At 39.2% G+C, this 21556-nt stretch overlaps 1 protein-coding gene across 1 annotated transcript; it reads right to left on the bottom strand.

Annotated features, from left to right (window-relative positions):
* Positions 1-6687: 6687 nt before the first annotated feature.
* Positions 6688-18936, bottom strand: atp6ap1la (ATPase H+ transporting accessory protein 1 like a). The gene is made up of 7 exons (XM_088337605.1): positions 18698-18936; positions 16917-16939; positions 14692-14825; positions 11361-11515; positions 10774-10824; positions 9091-9328; positions 6688-7041 (listed from the first exon to the last, which is right to left on the bottom strand). The coding sequence occupies exons 1-7, from the start codon at positions 18826-18828 to the stop codon at positions 6784-6786; spliced, it is 990 nt and encodes a 329-aa protein (XP_088193731.1). The 5' UTR covers positions 18829-18936; the 3' UTR covers positions 6688-6783.
* Between the last annotated feature and the right edge of the window lie 2620 nt (positions 18937-21556).

The raw sequence follows: 21556 nt of genomic DNA on the forward strand, positions 1-21556 counted from the left end.
CAAGGAAGTCAAGTCAAGTCAAGTCTTTTTTATTTGTATAGCCCTAAATCACGAAGAGTCTCAAAGGGCTTCACAGATTATTACACTATATTACACAGACTATTTTTCAGAATATTATTATACATTCCCCTGCTCTGGAGCCGACGAGAAGAGTAGGTTAGTCAGATGCTTTAGAGTAGAAGTGAGTTTTAAGCTTAGATTTAAACATTTCCACTGAGGTTGCAGATCGGATCTCAGGGGGAAGAGCATTCCACAGCACCCGTGCCCGGATGGAGAATGCTCTCGAACCAGCAGAACACTTCTTTGCTCTTGGGATCACCAGAAGATCGGCACTCTCAGAACGTAGGCTTCAGACCGGGACATAGGGGGACAATCAGATCTGAAAGATAAGAGGGAGCAAGTCCATGTATGATTTTGTATAATACTAAGAGAACCTTGAAATCACATCTAAGGCTAACTGGGAGCCAATGCAGGTTAGCCAAAATCGGTGTGATGTGATCGGACTTTTTTGTACTAGTTAAAAGCCTCGCTGCGGCATTTTGTACCAGCTGAAGAGACTTGATTCTAGACTTCGGGAGACCAGAGAGTAGTGCATTACAGTAATCGAGACGGGAGGTAACAAACGCATGAATTATAATTTCCGCATCTGACTGAGACATATGGAACGGATTTTAGCAATGTTACGAAGATGGAAGAAAGCGGTTCTAGTAATTTTCTTTACATGCGTTTCAAAGGATAGATCAGGGTCAAATATGACACCTAAATTTTTAACTGAGTCACTCTGTGTGATGTGACATTTGTCAATGTTCACAGCAGTTTTTGAGAATAAGTCACAGCATTTAGATGGGCCAATGACTAACATTTCAGTCTTTTCAGAGTTAAGACGCAAGATGAGGCAGGCCTCCAAATTTCCACAGTTTAGGGTGGCAGATTCCTCCAACGGAAGATATAGTTGAGTGTCGTCTGTGTAACAGTGGAAACTGATATTGTACTTGCGAATAATATCACCTAATGGAAGCATGTAAATGCTGAAAAGAAGGGGGCCAAGCACTGAGCCCTGCGGAACACCACAGGTAACACTAAAGGGCTCAGATGTCATTTCGCCACATTTAACACAGTGCGTCCTATCTGAGAGGTAGGATCTGAACCATGAGAGGACGGTTCCTGAGAGACCAATCCATTTTTCCAACCGTTCTAGTAGGAAATTGTGGTGCACTGTGTCAAAAGCAGCACTAAGATCCAGCAGCAGCAAAAGTGATGACGCGCCAGAATCCATTGCCAGTGGGAGATCATTTGTTACCTTGATCAGAGCTGTCTCAGTAGAGTGGTTAGCCCTGAATCCTGATTGCATAGATTCAAAAAAGTTACTCTCGGATATTAAATTATTCAGCTGCTGTGCCACTACTTTTTCAAGTACTTTAGAAAGGAAAGGTAGGTTTGACACAGGTCTATAGTTACAAAAGATTTCTGGATCAAGGTTGGGTCTAATAACGGCGGACTTAAAAGCTGCTGGAACCACACCTGAGGAGAGTGATATGTTTATAATATTTAGAACTGAAGGTCCAAGGACGCCAAAAAGACCTTTAATAAGTGAACCTGGGAGCGGGTCGAAGAAGGAAGACTCAAGTTTAATGTAACTTTGCGCCTTGGACATGGTAAAGGTGTCAATAAAAAGGGGAGGGCTAACTACCCTATTGGGAATAATTGTACACTTGCGGCTTATAGTCAGGTGCGGCTTATGTGTGTACAAAATGTTTTTTCTTTCAAATGCACTGTGTGCAGCTTATAATCAGGTAGGTCTTTTAGAGTCAGAATTTTACGTGATGTCACTTTTTGGTTTCAACTCTTTTTGGGTCGTAGATGTATAATAAGCACACAAATGTATCGTCCTTAGAAATCTCACAACTAAACACCAACATGTCACAATAATGTCAGAGCCAGAACAAATGGTAGACCCAAACGCGTAACTTTTCACTCAAAAGTTTATTGGGATATTGAGGAAACAAACGCCAGCGATCCGGTGCTCGCTGGATGAGGGAAGCAAGGCCCTCACGGGATCGGAGCGTGATCAGAATGCGGAAGTGGATTTCGCGGGGCGGGAGATTGGAGCGTGGTCAAATGGGCAAAACTGGTCTCTAGTCGGAGTGGGCAATCAGAGCATGGTTGGTGGTCAAAAGCGGGTCGTTAGCCGGAGCGGGCGATCAGAGCGTGGTCGGTGGTCAAAAACGGGTCGTTAGCCGGAGTGGGAGATCAGAGCGTGGTCAAACGGACAAAACGGGTCGATAGCCGGAGACAAACGGGGAATCAGGAACAGACGAGTGGTACACGGATGAAAACTGGACCGACGGGAGCCAGAGTCAAAGTGCTTGCCTTGCGTATGCAGAGGTTTCCTGACGGACTGACAAGGAGTGACTGAAGTACTGGGTATAAATATAACGGGTGTAATAATAACTTTTGTTTTATTTAAATTCCTGCTGAAATATGTGTATAGTTTTTGGTAAGTGTCCTGCAATGATGAGTCCAACAGTGCCACCTGCTGGTATCGGATGGGGTTTGGTTTTGGCTTCTAACATGTGACCGGGTGGCGGCGTTTGTTGGCAGTCTACAGAGAGAGCTGCTAACGGTAAGACACATCTTTTGGTGCTCCACAAAAGAAGTTAATTTTAAACATTATAACCACAGCTGACAAATCTCTCAAGATGCACAGTAATGTGATTGATGTTGTCAAGCTGTTTGAATTTATTTTCGTTTTGATTCTGTTTTACTAAAATATTAATTCCCCTTGTAGAGATCAAATAGATCAAAGCCAGCAGAAAAGCTAAAGTTGTGACTCATTTCATCTGCAGGTAAATTGTACCCGTTTTTGTACTCATTATTGTTCCTATTTCTATTTTCTCACATATATTAAAAAGGATGATGCTGGTTAAAATTCAGAGTAAAGAAAATTATGTTGAATTCATTGTAAACGTTAAAAAATCCACTATACGATCTCTTGTTAAAAGTATCTTATTAAAATGGATGTTAAAATGTATTGTGATATTCTAAAATGTATTTTATGTAAAGTGAAAAGAAAGCTCTTTGATATGCGTTGTCGGGCAGTCTACAGGGAGAGCTCCTAACGAGATCAAAGAGATCAAAGCCAGCAGAAAAGCTAATGTTGTGACTCATTTCATCTGCAGTAACTGTAATAAAAACCTCATCATCCAGTCCAGCCTGAATGTGGATCTTTGGTGGGACTAGTACACCGCGGTTACATAAATAAGAGGGGAATCAATCAGGCAACTAGCAGCAGCTGGCGCCAAAGGAGCGGGCACAGGTGAGTACAATGAGTAATCATGACAAATAAAAGTGAAATAATAAAGATTCCCTATTATCCATCTATTTCGTAAAATGTTGTTCTTCTGTAAGTGTTTTTAAATAACTATACTCTTAACTTTCATTAGAGTAGATTTGTGAAGAACAAACTGTACTCTTACTCCGATAAATTAAACTACACTGAAGCCGTTACTAAGTAACTTAAAACCCCTTCACGTAAGTACCGGTACCGCATTTCTCAAGAGTCCTTTGCTTGCTTTTTTTCTTTCCGGTAAGAGCCACTGTGCGGCCTGAGTCCCGCCCCATTTTAAAGGGGCAGTGTCACATACCAAGCAGGTTTCTGTTTTAAAGCAAAATGGCAGGTGTGTGATTAGCCATGGAGTCTAAAGGTAAAAAGAGAAAAATTGCATCACAGAAATCAAACTTCAACTGCATTAATGTTATTTTGTTTTTATAATGCATGCTACTTTTTATTGCACTCTTTTTGTAGGCCAGATAAGGTGCACATTATGCACCTTTGTTGTTGTTGTTTTTTCAATCGTCATACAAAAAATGACATAAAAATGAATTTCTTAATTGTTTTTATTCAATTTTATGAAAACATTAGTACTTAATAAACTCGAGGCAGTATCAATAGTAGTCATGTCATTCTCCACAGGATATGCCGCATCCAACTTAGTCAGTTTGACAATAAGCTAATATGTTTCATACAGCAGGTGGCTAGAATAAGGCTTTTAATTTTTGTGGCTTCTGACAAATTTCTTTTTTTTGGTGCAATATGGCTCTTTCAACATTTTGGGGTGCCAGCCCCTGGGATAGCTTGTTGTTCTGCTTGCAGAGCCTGTTAACAAAGTACGTGTGCTTAAATTATTTCTTTGATTAATGTTATTATAATTTTTTTTTTTATTAAAGTACTTGAATTTACTCTGATCTTTCATTCTAATATTAAATTTATTGTTGTTTTAGATGGATTTTGATGAGCTGATTTGAATGGTTGTTTGAAATAAATCAATAAATAAGATGTTGAAGTTTTTAAAAAGTTTTTTCACCAAGTACTTATTTTACTTAAGTAATTATTTGGATGACTACTTTTTTTACTTGAATCAGATTATTCTGAAGTAATAGTATTTTTACTTGAGTAAAATGTTTGGCTCCTCTACCCACATCTGATTAAAGAGGTGTCATTCTTTTTTAAATAATATAACCAAGTGGTCCCGGACTGCAGAGTGGTACCAGGCCGCACAGAAAGAAAAAAAAAAGAATTCATTTTTATTTTTTTTAGCTTATTACTGGTCTATTGACACTGCTACGGTCATACCGAACGTAAACTGGGGTTTGAGGCAGTACGTTTGAATTCAAATCATTGCTGTTTGCATGAACGGGCGCAGTTGCCTTTCAGGCAGTGATTGTTGGCATGAGAATCCTCACCCGCAGAAAATACAGCGATGGTCTATTTGAGGATGCTGTGAAAGCTATGTTGTGCTTATTCGGTTAGCCTGGATTTCTTTATTCTACTTTGGTGCAATACCCCCTTAGTAACTCTGGGGCACAACAAAACATAGGTTTGTGCATGGGTGTAACCAGCCCTTTTTTAAGGGTGCTCAAGCACCCCCCAAAATAATAGCATTTTTAGAACTCTCTCTTCCTTTATAAAGGACTGGATAGAATTCATTATGATGAACGCTACAATAAAAAAAAGTCAAACAAAACCAAAATGTGAACAGCGCAGCATCGGAAATAACCCACTGCCTCTAAATGGTTCAGTCCATTTGATTTCTAGCGCAGCTCTTAAAACATCTAATCAGGAATACAATTTAAGATGTATTCTGAGAATTATGTATTTTTTTCTTTATTAGTTGACCACATTAAATAGTTACAATTCACTATTCTTTTTCATTTCATTATTATATTATTATAACTTAAGCCAGTTTTCTAAGAACTACATTGTAATCAATTTTCTTTCGACTATTTATACTGATAGTCTTTTAGTTTTACATTTTTTTTCTCAAAGTCTTGATTACATGTTCTACCCTGGAGTGTCATGTCTAATCTTGTTGCAAAGAATGTTTTACAACGTTGATATCAATGACAATAAAGACTATTCTTTTTTATATTATTCTATTGTACATTATCATTACATTTTGAGGGATTATCTGTCACGGTTGCCCATTGCACACAATTGGCCCCGCCCATGTTGCACCACCTGCGGCTCATTGATGGATTGGTTCCTCTCCTATTTAAGCTCAGTGCTCTCACTCACCCTTTGTCAGTCTGTCAACGAACCTCTGCACCTGCAAGACGTGTGTTTTGACTCTGTCCGGTATCCTGCTTGTGTATCTTGTCCGGTATCGATCCCGTCTATCTCACCCTATTTGATATCTGACTCCAGTCTCCAGTGTTTGGTATCGATCCTGTCTGTCTCGTCCTGTCTGATACCTTGCTACAATCTCCAATATCAGGTTTCGTTCCCGTCTATCTTGTTCTGTTTGATATCGGTGTCCAGTCTCCAGTGTCTGGTATCGACCCCGTCTGTCTCACCCTGTCTGATATCTGTCTCCAGACTCTTGTATCTGATATCAATCCTGTCTGTCCCGTTCTGTCCGGTATCGACCTCATCTGTCCGGTATCTGCTTGTGTAACTGGTATCTATCTAGTCTGCCTCTGGCTTCCTGTTGTTCCATGCCAGAATTCTGCCTAACTTCTTTCGCCCAGCGATCGCCGAATCACTGGCATTTGTCTTAACGTGCATGACTGCCCCATTCCCGTAAAATAAAGCTTGTGTGAGAAATGTTATGCTTCTGGGTCCTCCTCCCGTACTGGTTGTGACATTATCTATTAGCCATTTATCATTCAAACAAAAATGTTAGGAATTGATACAGATCTTTCCAATACTGATTTTTTTCTCTTTTTTGTTTATGAATAAAATCCCTTGTGTTTGAGAACACAGAGGTAGATTATTTATTATTGTAGTATGTATTAGTCAAGTCATGTTTATTTGTAAAGCCCATAAACACAAGATGTCTCAAAGGGCTGTACAGATTACTATTACACCATCCCCTGATCTTAAACCTCCGGACGGGCAAAGAAAGACTCAAAATTCATAAGTACTTATTCAAGCTATCAAATATTCTTAATAAATAAATGAATAGATTGTCATTTATAATTTAATTTGATACTTTTTTACACCGTATTACTTATTTAAATGATATATATATATTTTTTATTTTATTTATTTTAACCAACCAGACACTCTGGATGCCCAGCTCTGCCAAAGCTCTGAACCTAAGATCTCCCCGGGGTTTTTTAAATGATTTCATTAGAAAGTTAATTCAAATTTCAGCCTCTAGGTTTGTGCAGAAAACAGCTACGCCGTTGATAAAAAGATTTTATTTCATTTCATAGAAAGACAAATCAATAGCTATTCAATAATAGATGGCAAAAAATGTTTCAAAAAAAGTTTACACCCCACTAGGAAGCATCTTTATCAGCCACATTTTCACCATAACAGTGTTCCATCTGTTCTGCGTTCCCAAGGAAGTCCCCGTGTGCCTTGCGCTCGCGGTCATTCTCAATGCGGTTAAGATGGACGAGAAGATGCAGTGCGTACGCCAAAACCAGCAGCAGGATGAGTGAGGTCACCAAACCCATTAGGATGGCCGGCGTGAGGAATGTGGTACAGTCGCTTACTGGCGAAAACTTGCCTGATGTCACATTGAAGGCCTGGATCTGAGAAACAGCAGAAAAGAGACATTGTCAACAAAAAAGTACATTACAGGTTTCAACGTTTATTTACAAATTAACCTCTGAATCAAAATTAGGTGTGGCCGATACTAGGATTTTTAGTATTTATTCGTACCAAGTAAATACATTAAGTATCAATCGATACAGATCCGATACTTTTTGCTTGGAAATGTCATGACCATTGAATAAGTAACCCTCCTCCGCTTGAGTTAGTTTGTGATTACAATCAACAAAGCACAAGGATTTCTGGAGCTAAATGTTTCTTTTTTTTAATCAAATAACTACATTGCAAACTTTAACGGTGTAAAGAAATAAATATTTCTATTACAACTGTTTCAAAACAAAACCCATGAGAGTCAAACTAAACAAAGCAGCAATGTAACAATACAAATACAGTGGGACCTCGCTACTTTGCGGTTCCACGTTTGCGGGTTCAGAGCTTCGCGGGTCTAAAAAATAATAATAATAAAATAAAATGAAAAAAAAAAAATTAAAAAAAACTTTTTTTTTTAAGCTTTTTTGAAGGGGCGTTGCTACTTGGCGGATTTTCACTTTTTCGCGGGTGGTTTTGGTCCCCATTAACCGCGATAACCGAGGGATTACTGTACTGTACAACAATGTCAAATAGATAACTACAATAACTTAATGTACAATATTTTGAAAATAAAGTCAGTAATAAAAATAAAGTGTTAATTGTCTTTCATTGGCTCTGTTGCCATAGTGAAAACGGGATGACAGGTTTTCGTTCAGGAGCAGTAACATGTTTACATCTTCGTTTACAGCTCGTTGCTTACTAAAGCCTGAGCTTTCTTCAAATTTGTGGCCACGGTAGCAGACCACTTTACCACACAAATGACACCTGATATTATCCTTTTCTTTTGAAAATAATAAGCCACATTGGCTGAGTTTCCTGTTTTCCTCTATCAAATTCTTGTTGGGGCTGACGCATAGATTTTGCCCTTTCTTCTGCCTGGCATGCGGGTGGACCAGCAGGACTAGTAGAGAGAGGTTCTAAAAGCTCACTCAGGCATAAAGTCAGAGAATGGCTGAGAGCGTTGAGTGAGACTTAAAGATACATTGCTTTGAGGAAATTGGTGGAGGAGCGAAGTATCAATCCGATCCAAGTACTTGCTTGATAGCAATAATCATAGGACAGTCTAGTTAGAAAGTAATTGAATGTTTTAAAAAGTCTCGTTTTACAAAAAGGTTTTTGGAAAGGTAGTACCTAATATATAAAATTATACAGGTCCTCCTAAAAAAATAGCATATTATGATAAAGTTCATTATTTTGTGTAATATACTGATAAACATTAGACTTGCATATATTTTAAAATTATTACACAAAACTGAAATAGTGCAAGCCTTTTATTGTTTTAATCTTGATGATTTTGACGAAAATATGAAGGAAAAACCAAAAATCCCCATCTCAAATAATCAGCATATTTCATCCGACCAATTAAAAAAAGTGTTTTTTGTTTAAGAAAATGTAACCTTCGAATAATTTTGTTTAGTTATTCCCTCAATACTGGGTTGGCAATACTTTTTGATACTACTGCTTCAATGCAGCATGGAGGCAATCAGCCTGTAGCACTACTGAGGTGTTATGGAGCCCCAGGATGCTTCGATAGGGGCCTTAAGCTCATCCAGAGAGTTGGGTCGGGCTTCTCTCAACTTCCTCTTCACATTTTCCCTACAGATTCTCTATGGGGTTCAGGTCAGGAAAGTTGCAAGACCATTTGAGCACAGTAACACCATGGTCTGTAAACCATTTACCAGTGGTTTTGACTCTGTGAGCAGGTGCCAGGTCGTGCTAAAAAAAATAAAATCTTCATCCCCATAAAGCTTTTCGGCAGATGGAAGAATGAAGTTCTCCAAAATCTCCTGATAGCAATCTGCATTGACCCAACACCAGCAACTGACATGACGCCCCAGACCATCACTGACTGTGGGTACTTGACACTGGACTTCAGGCATCTTCTCGCATTAATTTTAGTGTCTACTAAAGTTTTAACGTACAACCTGTGAAAACGTTACCTGGAAATCAGTAAATGTGAGCGTCCAGCGACGTGCGTTGTCACTTCCGGGCCTCAAGAGGGCGCTGTGACGTTCTAGGCTGCTGACGTGCGAGCAGTGGTAGGAGGACGAAGAGGGTGCATATACATCGCTGGCATTGAACACGGCTTCCTGTGAAGTGTTGTATTGCACTGAGACGCTGTCCAAAGAGAACCACCACTGGCCCGAAGCTTCGTAAAAGGTATTGGACAGCTGCAGTCTGGGGAAGAACAAAAAGAACACTCTCATAGTTACTGTACTGTTTATTTTACCTTTGATGAACTCAGAGTGGAAGACAAAGTACAGAGACCCCTCGCTACATCGCTGGTTAACATCTTTATGGATTTTTAATTAAATTAAACTGTCTTTTTGTCATTGATATGTATCATGCATTGTGTTTCTGATAGACAGTACACAGCGAGGGAGAGATAAGGGAGGGCACTCTGTATTGGGTGGGTTTGAATGTGTTCGTCACTGTGATAGGCTGCTGTATGCTGTCAGTTAAACAAACATCTCTGAATCAAAACAAACTGGGTAGGAAAGCAGCCACTAGCTATTAGCGGCTTGTTATATGCAGTTAAATCGGACTCTAAGGTAAGTCAAAAAAAAGGCAAAGAAATGCTAATCACCAACAGGTGATGCGTGGATTGTTATTGCGGTTGGGAATCAATTGAGGCAGCTTTGGAAGGCAAGCAATAGCCTGGCATTAAGTCCGGCCTAGTGCTTAGCTACGCTAACAACCGATGCTAGCTCGCAACTATCCAGCCAATCTGCTCTGTACCCACACAAGCAAAGGGGTTTCAACGTCCATGACAGTGTGGCGAGAGTCTTAAGTGTTCCGATTTCCACGTGGGTGTCAGGGGGTGACAAAGCCCAGACCACACAGCGGTGGATGGGACATGTTGAAGTAAGGGAGGGTTTTTCACTCATACCTGAAGGGGCTTGTGCTTTTGACAAATGTGCTCCAATTTAATTTTAATTTTGTATAACGACAATAAAAGCATTCATTTGACTACAATCATGTGTTGAATTATTTATTGATCCATAGTTGTAATTTTGTTAACAGACATATACTCTTAGTTGGTAATGACATACTTTCGAGGTAAGTTTGCCCTTTGGTGGCTTTTATGAAGGTGCGTCGCTACTTAGCGGATTTTCCCTTTTCGCTCGTGCTTCTGGCCCCCATTACTGTGATAACCAAGTGATCTCCAGAAAACATATTATTATTTAATCCTGCGGTCACTGGAACTTTAAGTGTATTAACGACAATGGTGATGGTGAAGGTGCTGTATCTTAGTCTATTCAGGATGCTTCTTCTGCTACCAGTAGCCATGGAAACCAGTACTATCTGTCTTATATGCACTAACCCAAGACACACCACAAGAAGTGGTGCTCCAACAACCTTGGAGGTTAAGGGATCCTTGCACATGTATAAAGTTTAGTATATAATTTGATGTTTGTTATTCGTTTTTTTAGACCATGAAAACTGCTTACAATTTCTTTGTTTCAGTGACATAGGAAGGGGATAATGATAAACAATTAAGTATTAAATACCTTTCTTATTTTAAGCACTCCTTCTTCAGTTCCTGCTTCCCCTTCACTTGGGTCCACCCCCAAAAATGTAACAGTGTTAACATATTCCTGCTTGATTGATAAATAATTTACCTGACGGATAGGCCTCTCAAATCATCCACGTCACCAAACCTCATCACCAGCCTGTTGGTGAAACACAGGTCAAAGTGCTGTTTAAATCAGGCAGAAGCAATAGAAAGTTTTAACATGGATTTGGCCTGTTTGTTATTAATAAGTTTATTCAGTTTTGATGTTGAACACTTGCGAAGGAGATCGCCAAGGATGCCACTTCATAATTCTGACCTCACTATTATTCGTTGTTTTGACTATTATGCACTGTTGACATCATTATCACTCTCGGCTAATCAGGTTGCTGTTGTTTGATATCCACGCCCTTAAGGGAGGATCTGCTCTTGTAATTTAGGAGATTTTATAAATATAAAAGGGCTCTTTTTAGAACAGGTTGGAACTTCTTATCGGAGGTTTGGGTCCTCTCTTGTTCCCCTTGCAAGTTGAAAATCCTTCTCTCCTTTTATTGAGTGTCTACCAAACTACAGGCTTATCAGTAAACATTTGGATAAATACATATTCTGTCAGTTTATTGTAGACAAAATAGGTCCAGAATATGCTACCACCTAAAGATGTACCAAAGCAAGGTAAAGGTACAGAGTTGTCCATACGTGGCTCTTTCCTGGCGGCACACCGACTGGCTAGTGTCCACAGACTTTTGCGGGGAGAAGGCTCGCTCAGTTAGGTCCACTTGCTTCTGCCTCTCGTAACGCAGATACAACCTCCTGGCCTGGAACATCACACATGGCCTCCCATTGGACAACACCTGATACACATGGGACAGGTATGGAAGGATACTTAAAGGTAAATTTTTGATGAATGGGAAGCAGGCATTTTTGAAACAATATGTTTTTTGCAACTTAATACAAAGGTCAGAGGTTAGTCATCTTGGTTTCAACTACTAAGCGACCAAAATACATTCCATGACATACAATGAGAGATGTGTTTAATAGAGGGAAGAGATTTGTTGCGTCTTGGGTTCAAGAGATCGCAGGTTCGATTCCTGGCTCCTCCGTGTTATATGTCGAAGTGTCCTTGGGCAAGACACTGTATCCCTAATGCCCCCAATAAGGCGCATGACTGCACGGCCGCTATTGGTGTGTGAGTGTGTGTGTAAGTGTGAGGCACATTGTAAAGCGCTTTGGGAAGTCTTCATTGACTTGAAAAGCGCTATATAAATGCAGACCATTTACCATTTTAGTTTCTGAAGATAGGGACTAAACTTGAAAAAACTTTGCATCTGGATAAAGACACCAGGGGAAGATCACATACTTTACTCCACCACCTCAGTCCCCCCAAACAGTTTTCTGTTTATTTTAATAATACTGAGTTTATGAATATGGAGTCAGGTATCACACTGCTGTGTCTACAATTCACCTCTTCTGGTTTCCTGACTACTTGAATGGGTTAGGATTTGAAAATACGGCTAATGTATTATGTTTCATACTGAAGAGCACAAATTTGCACACAAAAAGAAAGGAGCCATGGTCTCGGATCAGATACACCGAGTTCTTTGGGAAAAAACGAAAATACATCTTTAAGGTTGCTTGAATATTAAATCACAGGACTTGCTTGTAGCTACAGGATATTCCAGCACAACAGCAAAAATATTGATTGAAATTTGTGCTTATTTTAAAGAATATTTTCCTTTTTTACTATAGTTTTCCTGATAGGGATATTATTATACATAAATTAATATATAGAATAATATAGTATTCAGTTCGTATTTATAATTGATTTGACTACATAGTCAAACAAGCATGTAACTGTCATGATTACTGATTCGAGGCACCTGCGGCTCTTTTCTGCCTGATACCTGTTGCCGACCTCTTTTCTGGACCCGTTTCTGTTTTGCTCCCCCGTCCTGGCCATCGACCTGTTTCTCACTGTCAACGGCTACCTTCACTCGATACTGAAGTGCCACTTCCGCGTTCCTGCTATCTGCTACCCGTGACCGATGATCATTGGATCGTGGATGCAAGCACTGCTCTCTTTCTTAATAAAAACTGAGTAAAACGAACTCTATTGGGTCCTGTCTCCGTTCCTGGCTTGTGACAGTAACTAGCCCACCGATCAAGAATGCTATTTCGCTGGCCAGCTACCAGTGATGTGCGTGCGCTATTTGATTGGTTGGAAGGAAACCATGGCTAAAACAAAGCAAAAATCATAAAGGGAAAGTGTGTATTTTTACCCCTCCTGGTGGTAAAAAAACTTCATAAAAAAAAAAACATGATTTATTTTAATAATACAAAAAACTACACAAATTATCATAAAATTTGCATTTTTGAATACCGGTACTCTTATTGCTTGTTTTACATAACATAAGCATCACCTAGCGAGAGATGACATACAGCCGTATGCAAAGGTTTGGGCACCCCTGGTCATTTTCAAAATTTTCCTTTTTAAATCATTGGTTGTTCGGATCAGCAATTTCAGTTAAATATATCATATAGCAGACAAACACAGTGATATCTGAGAAGTAAAATGAAGTTCATAGGATTTACAGAAAGTGTGCAATAATTACTTGAACAAAAGTAGGCAGGTGCATAGATTTGGGCACCCTTGTTTTTTATTTATTTGAATAACTTTAGCACTAATTATTGGAACACAAAATTTGTTTGGTAAGCTCATTGACCCTTGACCTACATACACATGTGAAGCCAATCATGAGAAAGGGTATTTAAGGGGGCCAGTTGCAAGTTGTTCTCCTCTCTGCATCTTCTCTGAAGAATGGCAACATGGAAGCCTCAGAACAACTGTTAAATGACTTGAAAACAAAGATTGTTCAACATCATGGTTTAGGGGAAGGATACAAAAAGCTAGCCCAGGGATTTCAGCTGTCAGTTTCCACTATGAGGAACATACTGAATAAATGGAAGAACACAGGCACAGTTCTAGTTAAGGCTCAGAGTGGCAGGCCAAGAAAAATCTCAGATAAGAGGAGGCGAAGGATGGTGATAACAGTCAAACTCAACCCACAGACCAGCTCCAAAGACCTACAACATGATCTTGCTGCAGATGGTGTCCCTGCGCATCGTTCAACTATTCAGTGCACTTTGCACAAGGAGAGCTGTATGGGAGAGAAACGCGGCAGAAGCCTTTTCTGCGGGAATGCCACAAACAGAGTCGCTTGATGTATGTTAAAGCACATTCAGACAAGCCAGCTTCATTTTGGAATAAGGTGCTGTGGGCTGATGAAACTAAAATTGAGTTATTTGGACATAACAAGGGTTGCCCAAACCTTTGCATACAACTATACGACTATAAGTGTCTGACTGCTACAGGTACCACAAAGAAAATCATGGAAGGCTAAGCAAAACAACAAAAATGGTGAAGTTTTCTCATTGAGTCTGCATAGTTTGTATTCTTTCTTGTGCTTTTTAGCACTCTGTTTTGGTTGCACTACACAGCACAGCGTCATCTACTGGTTTAATATTATACATTGTCACTTTAAACATAGGCTCCGACAGTGTTGGTCCAGGACAAACTCATAACTCTGCATTAAAAAGCCCTTTATTGTAGATTAAGAAATAATTGATTTGCACATGTCTATTGTTTTTCCCCCTTTGGCCAAGATTTTTATGTTCCTATGTAAATGCACCTTTGTTTTTAACTTTGATGTCAAATTGGCAGTGGTGGAAAATCCAGGTCCAGAAAGTAAAAACCCAGCCAAAAATTGGCTTATAACACAGTGAATTCAACGGACAGGTAAGCAAAATTAGTAGGACGCAATTTGAAATTCAAAGGCTTAGCCTCACCAAGGCTTTACTGTTCCAGTCCATGTGAGTACAGGGAGTTTTTACTTGCATTAGACAGAAATATATTATCTTGATCTACATCAGAGCTTCTACTAATATATATATATATAATATATATATATATATGTATATATATAAGGTGCTTTTGCTTAATAATTTATGTGTACATTTTTATACATGCCACCTTAAGAGGAGGAAATGGAAGAGGAGCTCCTGCCATCTGCAATAACCTCCTTCCACTCCTGATGTCATGCTGTCTTAAAGTCTCTTCTTTCATCATTTGTCCGTCAACGGCCACTAATCCGACTTCAACTCCACCTATTAGAAAAAAAATTAGGTTAAAAACTAGAATAACACAAATGCTTTAAAACTAAGAAGTTTAAACATGAATTGAAGCGATACATAAAAATAAATAAATATGACTACTACTACTAATACTACTGCTAATAGTAATAACAATAAATTAATTTTGGGACTAACGTGATACAAAGGGACATAATTAGTTTTCTTGGTCACAAGTACTGTACTGTAACCCGTTAATATATTTTTTTTTAAATTAAATTGTCCTTACTATATGCAAGGTTCTGTTGGTAGTATAAAAAAATCATGCATGGACTCGCTCCGTCATATCTTTCAAATTTAATTTCCCCCTATATTCCGGTCCGGAGCCTTCGCTCTGAAAATGCTGGTCTACTAGTTATCCCAAGAGCCAAGAAGAGATCCGCAGGTTCGAGAGTGTTCTCCATTCAGGCCCTTCATTTTCTTCACGTTGAGGTTTGTGAGTTTTTCCTGGCCCTCGTGTAGGTTTTAGATCAGGGGATGGTGTAAAAATAGTCTGTGGTTTGCAATAATCTGTGGTTTGTGCAGCCCTTTGAAACTCTTTGTGATTAAGGGCCATACAAATAAACAGGACTTGACTTGACTTGGTGTGTTACTACATTCTTTTGGTACTCACTATGTATGAATATTTTTATATATCAAGAGATTACAACGACTTCTGATTGTTGAAAATTCTTGCAATTCTGGTATTACACACAACCCTTAAACTGCCTTTAATCCTATATTAAAGGTTGGGCATGTTTGTATTTACATAGAAAGTAAAAACTGAATACATTTATGTTGGTGCTGTCTCGACCACAGAGTATGAGGTTGCTGAATCTTTCCTCATGGTGATATTCTTCCTTCCGTATATACTTGCATCCAAGCTGAATTTACATCTACCTACCTACCTACCTACCTACCTACCTACCTACCTTCCTACCTTCCTTCCTTCCTTCCTTCCTTGGTCATATCCCTCAAGAGGTGTGACCGACAGCAAGACAAACACATACAATAACAAAGAAAATAGAAGGGAAAAAATAGCCAAAAAACACACATAAAATGTTTTGGACCATGGCCAACTCAAATGTCCAAACAGCTTTTATGCACATATTCGGTTGTGTGTCACCAGCAGCAAATTGTAGGAAGTGCGTGAGAAAGTGGGCATGGCTTATGCAGAACAACAAACAAACGGAAAATAAATGGGGCAAATGTAGAATAAGAATATATTATAATTGTGAGCTGAATTTTTGTCTTTTCATTTGTAAAATCATTTTTGCAATATACCATACCTGGAGAAAAAAAGATTGGACTGTACCCAGAAATAGAGGAGTGGTTTGAGAACCAGAGTGTCATGATTATTAACTCAGATCACCTGGAGCAATCCTGTGGCGCCTGGGTGGGCGCCTTCTGGTTGGCTGGCACTCCTCTCTTAAGCGCAAGAGTATCAGAGCGTACATTCTTGTAACTCTGTGTGTTTCTCCCGATATCCCGTTCGTTTAGAACTCTGCTTACCCGATTCTCCCTGCCTCCGATCCGACCTGTTTCCGTCCCACGTTTTGATCTCTTCTCCAGCCCCGGTAAACACGACCTGCCTGATTTCCGCACTACGATTGACGACTCGTTCCGAAGTTATCTCCCCGGCGCCGCTGCTGACGTCTGACGGCCATCAAATCTCCAGCAAGCCCTGAACGCTTCCTTAATAAAAGACTAAAACAAATGCTCTGGGGTTCACTGGTCTGTTCTGGTTTTCTGATACAGAGACAAAATTGATATGGAGTGTCTTGGCTCTCAAAAATACAAAAGCGAAGAAAAATGAAGGATTCACTGCTTCCACAGTTTGGTGTACACATTTTCTTCTATTTATTTTATTATGTGGGTAATTTAAAAGCCGTTTTAGGATATTGGCTTCTATGCCAGTATATACGGTAATTTATAACCAGTTACTTTCAGAGTAATGCGCTTTTTGGTGTCAGTAATCTGTGGGGTATCAGAGTTACTTTTTAAATGAAGTAACTAGTAACTATAACTGACTAACTAGTTTTCAGTAATGCGCCTAATTTCTTTATCCATTCCTTTATCAATACTCACCATGGAATGGCAATGCAGCAAACCTGTAGGAAGAAATAATAGCATATTAAAAGATTATTAAAAATCTAATTAAAAAGATAGTTGCAGTAGCAATTGATTGTAGCTAAAATCCAGCCTCATTCAATCTGCAACCCATAAAACAGTCTGACTCCTGTGGAGTAATGGGTCAATTCACTATGGATTGGGGGGGATTGCTTGGATTATATAATCATACAAACAACACAAATGTACACGGGCAGGCAGGAGGCTCTGAGCCAAGAGCAGATTTGGAATCGTCTTCCACTAACAGCTGCGTTAAGGTGAACGCCGCACTGGGTACATGGTTTTGTTAAATATTGGTTACAGCATTGAAAACCTTTAACATTTTGATAATTAGATAATTAATGAACAATAGCTGGACAATACAATAACACAATTCATTAACATGTGCCCAAATGGAGTAGGCTGAAGACGAAGGTTTAAAGTGCCTACCCAATTCATTTTTTCCCTTGCAGGGAAGACATATTAAAAATCATAACAGAAAAACAGAGACTTACCCCATAAAGTATCACAAAGTTGACATTTCAAACATATAGTAGTATTGCTAGTGACTCTTACAACAGGTAATACTGAAAGAAACTCTTGATATACAGTATTACTCCAATATAGTATATTCATCTAAACTACATATCTTATGTGATTTTTGTATTTATGTAAATTGGGGACAATTTTAATCATCTAAATCGTTCCATGAATATATCTAAATCAAATATGTTGTAATAATATAATGTTACTAACCCTAACTCTAAAACTACATTATGGTAAAGGATATTTATATTGTAAATGCGTATGTGAGCTGGTCTGTAGGTTGAGTTTGACTGTTCTCACCATCCTTCGCATCCGCTTATCTGAGATTTTTCTTGGCCTGCCACTCTGGGCCTTAACTAGAACTGTGCCTGTGTTCTTTCATTTACTCACTATGTTCCTTATGCTTGTGATGTACTGCATGTTACGATGAAAATAATATATCAACGTGAGAAAAAACAAAATATACAGCATTGGTCTCCAACCTTTTTAAGCTAAGAGCTACTATTTGTTACTAAATACCGCAAAGAGGACCCAGTTTTATATGCAAGATAACAACTTCTCATGTTATTACCAGGTTGTTACTTTGTCTTTATTTATTGTAAGTAGAGTAAGTTGTGTGTGTGTTTTGCTACTTTTTAGATGGATAGAGAGAGAGGGAGGGAGGGAGAGAGGGAGAGAGGGATAGATAGAGGTTGAATTAATCTATCTATCTAACAAAGTAATTTCACTTGAAAACTACAATGACCCAGAACTGGTGAGCTATTTTCAGTACAGGTTCGCCGGCACCTCAACTGTCCTTAGGTGCACCCTGGTGCCCACGGGCACCATGTTGAAGACCCCCAATGTAGACACTGTTAGGCGTGATTCGTTTTAAGAATTTCATCAGATGAAAATGCTTCTGTAATCGCGAGTCAGTCCATTTTTGGAATAATTGTTTGTCATCATATACAAGGTTTAGGTAAACCAGATAATAAAATATTATCTTAAATAACCTACTGAATCAAGGAAAAAATACAATTATACGACGTAAATGTGGATTGTGTTTTTATTAGTGAATACAATTTGGGGGTGTAATGATTTTTTTTAACACACGCTCATTACGAAAAGAGCCTGAAAGATGCTGCTAAATGAAGGACTATGTTTTTTGCTCCTTGCGGTGTCAAAGCTCAAAGATGAGATTAGTGTCAAGAGAAGTGTTGCGTGTGCTCACCTACCTGTCGCCAGAATGTGGGCCACGGTAAAAAGACGATGCTGACGACAATGATGGCTGCAAAACAAAAAGAGCTCGAAGGAAGAGGATGCGGTAGAGGATGCTGCTGAAGGATTTTGGAGATTTGGGACTCATGACTGTGTTGCGCTGCGCTGTGATGTGATGTACTGCGATGCCAGCACACACATTCCTTTTCTCCCTCCACCTCTAATCTACTTTAATCGGTCGATTCCAAGCTAACCTCTCTCGACGGACTGAGGAAGCAACCAATCAGATAGCAGATGCCGTTACAGCGTCATGGCCAAGGCATTTGCTCGTAGAATTGAAACTGTTGCAATTATAGTGTAGTTTAACCTGAAATATTTAAAGTAGAAAGCTGATTCATTTTTTTATCATTTATTTTTGAGTATCTCAGCATTGTTTATTCAATCACTTTATTATTATTATTTTTATTATTATTACGCTTATCCTCAGTAGGGTCCTGGCGGTACCGGAGCCCATCGCAGCTATCTTCGGGCGGTTGGCAGGGGACACCCTGAACTGGTAGCCAGCCAGTCACAGGGTACACTGCGACTGACAACTCACTCGCTCATTCACACCTAGGGACGATTTGGACCAGCCAATTAACCTGACGTGCATGTTTTTGGAATGTGGGAGGAAACCGGAGTGCTCGGAGTAAACTCACACAAGCATGGGGAGAACATGCAAACTCTGCACAGGAAGACTAGTCGCTGGATTTGATCCCACCTCAGAACTGTGCCACTGCTGCGCTAACCACTCACCCGCCGTGCCGTCCAAATGTACTATTCATTGAGTACATTTTTTGGCTACTCTACCCATCTCTTCCCAATATATATGCAGCCCATTTGTCAGTTAAATTCATGCAAAAATTCACAATAAATCTGTTGTTAAAAAGCAAGCTATGTCCACAAAGCTCGAAAATTAATCGTGCTTATTGGTTAATGAAAAAATTCACGGATCCAGGACGACAATGTCGCATTTTTAACAAGCACAAGCATATCAATTACCTTGGTGCTACTCTTTTCCTCAGTGTACTCTCATCGAGTATCCCTCGTATGTTTTTTACAACATTCTAATGTTGTATTCGTCATGCATACATTTTTTCACAGAGCACACATAGACAGACAACATTCACTCGCTCATTCACACCTAGGGAAAATTTCAACCAGCCAATTAACCTGACATGCATGTTTTTGGAATATAGGAGGAAACCGGAGTGCCCGGAAGAAACATGCAAACTCCACACGGGGAGGTTGCGGTAGCTGAACCCTGAACCTCTGCACCGTGGGGCTGCGCACTAACCACAGAGCCGCCGTATTATTATTATTATTATTGTTATTGTTATCAATATCAAAACAGGATGTACTACTATAATCAAACATCCATCCATCCATTATTTGCACCGCTTATCCTCAGTAGGGTCGCGGGGGTGCTGGAGCCCATCCCAGGTATCGTCGGGCAGTGGGTAGGGGACACCCTGAACTGGTTGCCAGCCAGTCACAGGGCACACAGAGACAGAAAATTCACTCGGTCATTCACAGCTAGGGACAATTTGGACCGGCCAATTAACCTGTCATGCATGTCTTTGCATTGTGGGAGGAAACCAGCGCAAGCACAGGGAGAACATGCAAACGCCGCACAGGAAGGCTGCTTGCTGGATTGCTGGATTGCAACCCATGACCTCAAAACTGTGCAGCGGAAGCGCTAATCACTCAGCTGCCGTACTTTGTATTTTTTTTTTACAACAAGTGCATATGTAAAAGAAAAAGGTTGTACCTCACAAAATGCAAGGCACAGGATTGTGAAATGAGAGCATAGGGCACATATGCAGACAAGGAAAACCCAGAGAAAGGTTGTATATTCACCTGGATAACGGTTGACATAGTGTCTAAATAGCCCTTACAAAAGTCTTGCCGGTTGAATCAGCTGTAGAACATATGGCTTAAATCGCAGGGGGAACCATGGCATTTATCATACCTATCAAGGACATTTGTACAGATGAGAGAAAGTTTGGACTTTGAGTAATGAACTCTGTGCAGTACTTTAAATTGGATAAGCCGCAGTCTGGCACAAGAAGTTGAAGAGTTTGTTCTAAAGATTGCTTGACCCCAAAAATCATCATCAATTTGTCGACCAAGTTCTTCTTCCAATGCCAACCTGGTTCCAGTACAGGACTGGTCGCTCAATGACAGTATGTAAATGTACATGTTTGAAATCACTCCCCTCTGTAATGGGTTAAGTAAAAGCAATTCATCCAGCCCGCCAAACAAAGGTCAAAATATAATAAAGATATATATAATAGTACATATGGTACTACTTTGTCCCTGTTGTCCTTTTGTGTGTCTGCAACAAAAATAAAACTACAGAAATACGATAAAAATACGACAGAAATACTAAAGAACTAAATATCCAACCTAGTGCTTAAAAATGGACCTAATATATTATTTAGTTTTCATTTTAATAAGAAAAAATACCATAGAAATACTACAAAATACTACAGTAATACTATAAGAGAAATAACAAAATAAATGTAACGAATTACTACAAAGATATTAGTATGGAAATAGTTACAAAATACTTTTAGAGAAAAACTACAACAAATAATAAAACACTACAGTGATAGTATAATACAAAATACTGCCAAAGAAATATCACAACAGAAATACTACAGATATACAACCATTATATTATGTAAATAATACAAAAATACTATTGCAGAAATACTGCAAATTTACTATTAAAATATAATTACGGTAATACAACAAAAATACAGGAATACTACAAAAATACTTGAAAAAAATAGAACTACAGTAATACTACAAAACAAAATATCGACCGTTGT

Source organism: Urocampus carinirostris, chromosome 6, assembly GCF_059441175.1.
Source record: "Urocampus carinirostris isolate Australia breed hairy pipefish chromosome 6, RoL_Ucar_1.0, whole genome shotgun sequence".
Taxonomy (NCBI): domain Eukaryota; kingdom Metazoa; phylum Chordata; class Actinopteri; order Syngnathiformes; family Syngnathidae; genus Urocampus; species Urocampus carinirostris.

What these genes read in the sequence shown, in the direction of transcription:
- atp6ap1la (XM_088337605.1), bottom strand. Translation starts at nt 18,828, where the DNA reads ATGAGTCCCAAATCTCCAAAATCCTTCAGCAGCATCCTCTACCGCATC. An exon ending in GGCCCACATTCTGGCGACAG is followed by an intron (nt 16,940 to 18,697) that starts GTAGGTGAGCAC and finishes TTCTTCCTACAG; the next exon opens with GTTTGCTGCATTGCCATTCC. An exon ending in TGCCGCCAGGAAAGAGCCAC is followed by an intron (nt 10,825 to 11,360) that starts GTATGGACAACT and finishes TTTCACCAACAG; the next exon opens with GCTGGTGATGAGGTTTGGTG.